Raw genomic sequence first — 9,422 nt, 5'->3', positions numbered from 1 at the left:
TATTTTTTTTGAGTTGGATCAGATTGAATTTATGATCAGACGGTGGATTTTGGATATTTTTCCCATCCCCTTATGGAAATATAAGTTACCTACATCTGGTTTGAAAAGAAAAAATAGCTTTAATTTTATGGAACTATGGTTATTCTTTTGCGCCCGAATGTGATATATAAAATGGTGGAAGATTGATATATAAGATTCTGTCCCTTTCGAGAATTCTGGAATTTTAAATTTAACATATAAATATATTAATATAAGATATATCAGCATCTAGACAGGGCCCCTTTACTAACATATATATAACCCTCTGCACAGTTTCCTTGTCCTCATCAAAATCAACAAGCTCATTGTGAAGAGCAGGCATACAAACAAATTTACACACACAAAAAACTAAAAACCTAGTTTATAAACAATCATCATCACAATGTCTGGTGTATGGATGTTCAACAAGAACGGAGTGATGAGGCTGGTTGAGAATCCTTACAACCAATCCTCCGGAGATTCGTCGGACTCTACCTCCTCCGGTGGTAGCCAGCAGCAAAGGATGAGAAGGAAGATCCTTCTCCATCTTCCGACCAGCGAGGTTGTCTCTTCGTACGGATCTCTTGAGAGGATTTTGAAGGGTCTTGGATGGGAGAGGTACTACTATGGAGACAACGCCGATCATCTCCTCCAGTTCCACAAGAAAACATCCATCGATCTCATCTCTCTCCCACGAGACTTCTCAAAGTTTAACTCTATTCATATGTATGATATCGTCGTCAAGAACCCTAACGTCTTCCATGTCCGAGACATGTAGTAGCCGATCATCAAAACTGAACTGGGTCAGTTTGAGTCTTGATACTCTCCAATCATTCTCGCTGATATATCTATATATCATGTATAAATTTGTTCGTGGTTTGTTTTATTTTGTATGTGTTTTGTGTTAGGTCAATTTATAGTGGTCTCAAGCTAGAGCCCTTCTAATGACTTGTATCATTTTATGATTTTTATGTATTTGAGTGGTTGATTTCAAAGTTGACTGTTATATAATGCGAGACAAATTTGTTTTGGTCCAAGATTAGCATTCAAATAATATGATGTGTGGAATATAAGTAATTAAATTAAATATACTTATGAGAAATTTAATCTCTCAAGAGATTTGATATACGATAATTGTATACATTAATCACTGTTCTGTAATCAAAAATTTTTATACGTAATTACAGGATTAAATCATATTCCATGATAACATATTGTCATAAAAATAAAGTGATTGTTATAAAAACATAATTAACAATATGTTTCTAAAAGCCCTTTTTTCAAAAAAAAAAAACAATATGTTTCTAAAAAAAAGTGAAAGACCAATAGATACATGATTAAATTTAAATGCATAGATATTATGATATAATATAGATACAGCCATAACGAAATACAATGATAATCTCAGTCCAAAAAAAAAAAAAATACAATGATAATTTCAAGCAAGACGAAATCTAAAGAGGGAAAGTAAAAAAGATGTGCAATTAGAGAAGGTCCCCCAAAGGTTTGGGATAGACAATGGATAAAATGATGGGCGCACGTGTTCTCTCATACTTTTCTACCGAATTTACATAGCTGTCAGTTACTGATTGCTCGTTTCCATATTTCATCACATATTAGAATGATGGGCGCACGTGATACCTAGCTTTCCCACTGCCCATTTCCCCCACATTGTCACTTCCTTATCCATGTCGAACAAACTTCCTTTCTTCTCCCAAATAATCTAGCACGAATCCTTCTCGTCTAACACTGCCTATGTTCGGTTTATTACATATATATGGTTCGAGGAGCGGCTTCCGCAGGAGAGACCTCCACGCAGAATGTCAGGACTGGAAATCAACCATCGGCAAGCCATCTGTTTGTAGATCTTCATGCTGAAAACCTTGACTCTCATGTTGCCTCCTCAGATGGAACCTCTGAAGAGGATGATCCAGATCCAGAATCCGAAGGAGTGTCAAATGATGATGACAACCCAGACGATGGGGAAGATCAATATATACGTGTGATCTCCAGAAGATCAAAGAGGAATACCAAAAAGATTGTTAGGCGCAGAGGCCCTTTAAACCTCTGAATTTTCTCCCTCTATGGATATTTTTTGTTGGAACGTTAGAGGGTTCAACGACAAAATAAAACGTTGCGGATTTAGGAAATGGTTTCGTTTGAATAAGCCAATTTTTGGTGGCCTGTTGGAGACGCATGTCAGTAGTATCAAGGCTGTGTCAATCATCAACAGAGTCTTCCCCAGCTGGCATTACGATTGTAATTACGAATTTTCGGATTTAGGAAAAATCTGGTTGTTGTGGCACCCATCAGTCTCGGTTTCGGTGATCCACAAATCCCTCCAAAGCATTACGTGCAAAGTGAAACTCCCTTTTGTCTTAGCGGAGTTTGTTGTCACCCTAGTTTATGGATCTAACTGCAGAAAAGTGCTTAGAGAGTTATGGTCTGAATTATGCTACCTATCTACTTCTCCTTCCATTGCTCAAGCTCCTTGGACAGTGTTAGGCGATTTCAACCAAATCTTAGATCCTTCTGAGCACTCTTCGGCATCTGCAGCCTCTTCATCTCGTGGTATGAGAGATTTTCTAAACTGCTCAATCTCATCGGCACTGTCTGACTTGCCGTTTTGTGGGAACACGTTCACCTGGTCAAATAAACAAGGTGCCTCGGTTGTTGCCAAGAAATTAGACAGAATCCTGGTTAATGATATGTGGCTCTCCTCCTTTCCCAATGCCCTTGGTGTCTTTGGTGATCCAGGCATCTCCGACCACAGTCCATGCTGCGTTTTCCTTGATACTTCCAGACCCAAGCTGAAACATCCTTTTAAATTCTTCTCGATGTTGAATGCAAATCCCGAGTTTAAGGTTATTTTCTCTGAGTGCTGGAAGTCTTTGCCCTTTCAAGGTACTAGTATGCTGAGAGTCTCCAAGAAACTAAAAGAATTGAAGAGTATCATCAGAACTTTCAGTAAGGATAACTATTTTGGTATAGAAAAACGTGTGACCGAGGCGTTTGAGGAGCTCTCTCACTGCCAGCATGCTCTGCTCTCAAGGCCTTCACCTCAAGCTGGTTTGAATGAAAGAAAAGCATATGAAAAATGATCTCTTCTCGCAAAGGCAGAAGAATCTTTTTTCCAGCAGAGATCTCATGTAAATTGGCTTGGAAAAGGAGACTCTAGCACCTCATTTTATCACCGCTACGTTAAGGCAAGGGCCGCTCAGAACCAAATATTGTTTCTTCAGGATGTACATGGCAATGTGATCGATACTAAGGAAGGGATAATGAACATGGTTCTGGATTATTATGAGAATTTTTTGGGTGGGCCTTCCCTACTTTCTACATCCACCTTTGATGAGTTATCTCAGTTGCTGCAATTTAGATGCTCTCTTTCAGTGGTTGACTTGCTTCAGGCTCCCATCCTCAATACGGATATTCAAGAAGTCTTCTTCTCTTTGCCAAACAACAAGTCCCCGGGTCCTGACGGTTATCCGGCCGAGTTCTTCACTGCCCACTGGAAAACAGTGGGTTCAGACATGATTATGGCGGTCCAAGAATTCTTCTCGACGGGTAGACTGCTCCAGCAGTGGAACACAACGATTCTGACGCTTATACCGAAGAAGCAAAATGTTGTTCTTGTTTCTGACTTCAGGCCTATATCTTGCTGCAATACTACATACAAAGTTATCTCAAAAATTCTTGCTAATAGGCTGAAGCAAGTTTTGCCCCTGGTGATCTCAAACACTCAGTCTGCCTTTATACCGGGAAGACTATTGGTCGAAAACGTCCTTATGGCTACAGAGCTTATCCAGGGGTACAATTGGAAGAACATCACCAAGAGGTCAACCCTCAAAATAGACCTCAAGAAGGCCTTTGACTCTCTTAACTGGAGTTTCATCCTGCTTATTCTTCGAGCTCTGCGCTTCCCGGACTCCTATGTTCACCTGATATCTCAGTGCATCACGACTACTCGCTTCTCTGTGGCTGTGAATGGGGAGCTTGGAGGTTATTTCAGGGGTGCTCGTGGGCTTCGACAAGGAGACCCCCTGTCGCCTTATCTGTTCGTTTTGGCCATGGAAGTGCTCGCTCAACTGCTGAACAACGACTATTTCAATGGACAAATTGGTTATCACCCGTCAGCCTCTAACCCGCCAGTGACACACTTGGCTTTCGCAGACGACATCATGGTGTTCTTTGATGGCCAACAAAGCTCTCTAGAGCGGATTGCAGCAACTCTAGATGGCTTTTCCGCGTGGTCAGGCCTGACGATGAACCGCCAGAAAACAGAGCTCTTCGTGGCGGGTATGAGTGAGTTAGAATCCTCAGACCTATCAAGTCTTGGCTTCTCTATTGGCTCGCTCCCTGTCCGTTACCTGGGCCTACCGTTAATGCACCGAAAGCTTCAAATCTGTGATTACAGGCCACTGTTAGACCAACTAAAAAGACGGTTCTCTTCTTGGTCATCGCGCGCCCTCACTTATGCGGGTAGAAGGCAGCTTTTAGCTTCCATCATATCAGGAACCCTCAATTTTTGGTTCTCCAGCTTCATCCTGCCTAAAGGCTGTATTAAATCAATTGAGTCCATGTGCTCAAGATTTTTATGGAATGGAAACATCACTAGTAAAGCTGCTGCGAAAATCTCTTGGAAATCAGTTTGTATGCCATGTTCTAAGGGTGGACTTGGCCTAAGGGATCTCTCCTCGTGGAATACAACTCTGTCCCTCAAGCTTATTTGGCTCCTCCATTGTGAATCAGAGTCTTTGTGGGCTTCTTGGACCAAGCGAAATCGTCTTAAGGGAGCGAGCATTTGGAGCTTCGAAGTGGAGAAACAAACTTCATGGATCTGGAAGTCTATTCTCCGACTTCGTCCTTTGGCAGAACGTTTCTTAAAATGTGACATAGGAGATGGGACCAAGGCCAGTTTTTGGTTTGATTATTGGCTGCCTATTGGACCACTGATCAAATTCTTTGGAGACAATGGACCTCAACACATCGGTGTTCCTCTCCATGCCACAATCAGAGACAGTTGCTCACTCGAGGGGTGGCGGCTTCGCCCTGCGAGATCCCCCAAAGCAGAGGAACTTCAAATCATGCTCTGTTCGGTACCGTTACCATCTCAATCAACTTCTGCTGACTCCTACAAATGGTGTGTTAGTGAACAAAGCTCAACCAACTTCTCCACCAGTCATACGTGGGAAGCAGTTAGGCATTGCGGACAGCAAGTTCTTTGGGAAAAGATTGTTTGGTTTTCGGGTCATATCCCGAGACATGCGTTTCATATGTGGGTTGCTATGCAAGACAGGTTACCGACTCAAGCTAGGTTGGCTACTTGGGACCCTGGTATTGACAATTCTTGTCTCCTCTGTGCAAATGCATGTGAAGAGACAAGAGATCATCTTTTTCTTAGATGCAGTTTTAGTGAACGGGTGTGGCGCCTTATTACCGTTCGTCTTGGATATCGCCCTACTCTTTTCCACACTTGGACTGCACTGTGTGAGTGGTTGCGAACTTCAGATACAACCTGCTCCAATACACTGCGTCGCCTTGTTACGCAAGCGACTGTTTATCAGCTATGGGCAGAGCGTAACAGCCGCCTACACAATGGTCTGTCTTCTACCCCCCATCGGATATTCAAAGATTTGGACAGAACCATAAGGAACTCCATCCTAGCAAGGAAGGAGATGAAGAAATTTAGGGGACTCATGCAAGCTTGGCTGAAGTTTTCCTAAGAATTATGTTGATGTTCTCACGTTCTCAACTTTGAAGCTCTTTGATGTTTTTTTCTTTTTTTGGCATCATTTAGCTTGAACGATTAAACTCTTTGTATCGTACAAATTAGCTTCATTTTAATGATAATTCACATATTTATAAAAAAAAAAAAAAAAAAAAAAAAAAAAAAAAAAAAATCAATGGCCTAAGATGCTGGACCGCTTGATTTTTTTGTCATTGGATAAGTAGTTTTCTGCAATTCTGCTAAAAGATTTTTTCAGCATTTGGATTGTTCTATATCCCTATTTGTGTATTTGAGGGTTGATCCCCAAATCTCTTTACACAGCTACACCAAACAATTGAACTGAGCATACAAGTTTTTTCCTTTCAAATGCTTGAATATTACTATTATATATATAGGGATCTCAGGTTCTAACCTAAACTGATACTGAAAACATATTTTCTAACTAAACATCATACGTTAATTTGCCAACACATTTCTATAGTAGTAAATAAAGACAAAAAGTATTTAATAAAGATGTGACTGGACTTGGGGTATAATAATCAATGACCATATGCATGCTCATATTTAGAGTGGTCTTTCGAGTCTCAACCGACGATAGAGATCGTGTTGGTCGAACCTTGCAAGAGTTAAAGTTCAACTAAGAAAAAAAAAGCACTCGTCCAGACAAAAGCATGTTTGTACAACAACTTATACAACTCACTAATACTTGTGCAACAACTTCCAGTGGCTCTAATAAATGAAAATCATATTCTTTAATACAGATAACGAAACATGTTTTAAAAGCAAGATAAAGATTATATAGGTTTGGAAAATGTGAATCATGACACTGGTGAAACCTAATAAAATGCAGATGTGAAAAACCATAATTATACAACTATAGCTTGATCCGCATCGTGCGGGTATTTATTTTTACTTATATTTTTTTTTATACTAAATGCATAATACCTATTTATAAATTTAAATGTATTATATAGTTGTCAGTATAAGAGTTTAAAACATAAAAAATTTAAACAAAATATTAAATAACTATATTTTATGTTTAATTTAACCTTTTTTATTGTATCACCGACAATGGGTACGTATAATATAAAAAATCAACGCATAATAAATTCAGTTAAATTCTTTAACTAACATATTGATGGGTGTATTGTATTGATGATGTTATTTATTAGTTCTGTAATGGTAAAGCTTGATCTTTGTATCAACTGTTATTTTGATGTCGATGTTTAGTTTTGTAAAAAAAATATCTTTGCATAATATTAGTAATCGTATAAATCATGGTTTTATTTGTTAAGATTTTGTTTATTAATGGAAAAATATCTTAACATAATCTTAGTAATTTCATTAAGTGATATAGTTTGGCGAGTCCAAAAACATACATATCATTTTTACATATATTTTCTTATAATTATTAAACATTTTTCCATGAATACAAATTTAATGATTGTTCATTGATGGAGTCTTGTTTGCTAACACAATTTTATGGTAATTAATATTTATAATGTATATTCTATGTTTATTTATTAAGGTTAATTTAATATATTAAAACTGAAGTACAGTTTAGATTTTACCCTTAAACTTACACAATATTTACAATTCAACGCTACTGAATATATAATTAAATAAACTTATATTTAAATAATGTTTGTATTTTCCAAGTTTTAAATATTTTCCTAAAATAAATAGAACCAACAAAGATTATCTCAAGAATAATGTATGTATACTATAACTTTTCCTCCCTCTACGTTTCTCTTCAAATTCATCTATAGAAAAAGACGAACTTTGCCCAAAAAAATAAGAAAGAGACGAACTTAGTATACGATAAATCTTCACCCTTTTTTTTGAACCGATAAATCCTCACCCTTTAGCTGATTTTACCTGCACCAAGAAAATTCAAGGTTATATATTAACTTAATGAATAATTCAATTCATATACTAAGATAATCTAACAACCATGAATTCACCCAAAAATTTGATTGCTAGATGGATCTTGGACAGCCTCGGCTCAGTATAGTGGATGTGGATGAGTCTGGCGGGACAGTGGAGGAAACATTCAATTGTTGGGGACAAAAAATTTTAATCGACGTGAATCAGCTTTGCATTCGGAAGTAGAAGCTCTGCGATGGGCAATGGAGAACATGCTAGAGCTTTGGGACAGACTGCAAGGAACTGATAGCAATGATAAAGGATCTTCATGTCTGGCCTAGCTTTGCGACAGAATTGGAAAGGATAGAGACGCTGCTGATTTGCTTTCCGGATTTCAACATCATTCATGTTCCACGAGCGCGCAATCAGTTTTCTGATTTTTTAGCTAAGACTGCTAGATCCTTCCATATGAAGTTACATTTTATTGGTTGTTCTATTCCAGTCTGGTTACCCAGTCTACCTCAAGCTTGAGTAATAGAATGGCCGCTTGACGTCAAAAAAAAAAAAAGAATTCACTCAAAAATCAACTATTAATATAATCAACTTATGGTGATTTTACGGCTTTGGTATATACAATTCATTATGAATCATTACTTACATTTGATTATATATTGGCTTTATCAAAAAATATATTTGATTATATATTAAGAATAAATCAACTATTTTGTTTATAAAATATTCTTCTAAGACTTCGGAAATCAAGTAAATATATTCCCAGTAACTCCAAAATTACTAATTTGTTTATAAACCGATTTTCCCTTGAATTGGGGAACAAACAAGATGATATATGAAAATCAAATCATAACCATTAAATAATAAACACAATAACATTTCCTAATTCATTGGTTACAAAATAATATACAATATCTATTTTAATAAATCAAAAGTACAAAACAATAATTTCTTAAATTTAAATGTTTTCTTACAATTTTTATTTTTCTTTTCTAACACATTCTAACCACTTCATTTATTGTATTTTCTAAACATTTCGACAATATTTAGTACAGAAGTACATAATAGAAATTACCTATTTTAAAGTGTCTTATTGCATTTTATTATATTTTACTAGGGTCGGCCCGCCCTACGGGCGGGAAGTTATAATAAAAACTATTTTATTATGCCGAACAATGTTTATCTTCTTGTTTAAAAACTAATTTTAAGTTAGCACTTAGAGTTTTGATCCAAAAATATTACTTATGATAAAAGATAATTCCATTTGTAGTAGTTTACAATGGTGTGGTGATTTTGTATTAGTCGCTTGATGATGTTGCAATTTATTTAAAATGAGAAAGTTATTATTAGAACTGTTGCAACACTTTTGAGAGTCAGATATTTAGTTACCATTAAGAATTCTATAATGTATGTGAGGAAATATTATTTATTGAACAATGCAATGTGTGATATTTCTTGTGTAGACGAATAGTTTAAGTACTATTTGGAAACGTAAACGGACTGGCTAATAAAGATATAACTAAATATAAAAACTTGTTGAGTGGAGTTTATATGATCTTTTTTAGCCTATCTTCTTAAATCAATCTTCAAGAAAGTGTGTATATTCACCGGTTTTTTCTAGCTTACAACTTTATGCCTTAAACACTTGCACCATTTAAGTGATTTTGATGGGAAATTTTGAAAGTTATAGTTATAGAGAAAGAAATTGGGTGTTGAAAATTTTGTTTACCTATGGTGGTCTGCGCTACCCGTATGATGTGATGTATTAGTTTTTATCAGTGATATAATTTATGTG

The 9,422-nt window shown here is 36.8% G+C and overlaps 2 protein-coding genes across 2 annotated transcripts; both read left to right on the top strand.

Annotated features, from left to right (window-relative positions):
* Positions 1–310: 310 nt before the first annotated feature.
* On the top strand, positions 311–1,055 carry LOC106374237 (flowering-promoting factor 1-like protein 1). The gene has a single exon (XM_013814311.3). It carries the CDS (start codon positions 422–424, stop codon positions 794–796), a length of 375 nt encoding a protein of 124 aa, XP_013669765.1. The 5' UTR covers positions 311–421; the 3' UTR covers positions 797–1,055.
* A 1,047-nt stretch (positions 1,056–2,102) lies between these two features.
* LOC106372839 lies at positions 2,103–3,119 on the top strand. Its single transcript, XM_013813108.2, has one exon. The coding sequence runs from the start codon at positions 2,103–2,105 to the stop codon at positions 3,117–3,119; it is 1,017 nt and encodes a 338-aa protein (XP_013668562.1).
* The last annotated feature ends 6,303 nt before the right edge of the window (positions 3,120–9,422 follow it).

Source organism: Brassica napus, chromosome C1, assembly GCF_020379485.1.
Source record: "Brassica napus cultivar Da-Ae chromosome C1, Da-Ae, whole genome shotgun sequence".
In the NCBI taxonomy this organism is placed as follows: domain Eukaryota; kingdom Viridiplantae; phylum Streptophyta; class Magnoliopsida; order Brassicales; family Brassicaceae; genus Brassica; species Brassica napus.
This window is presented reverse-complemented; position numbering and strand designations above follow the sequence as displayed.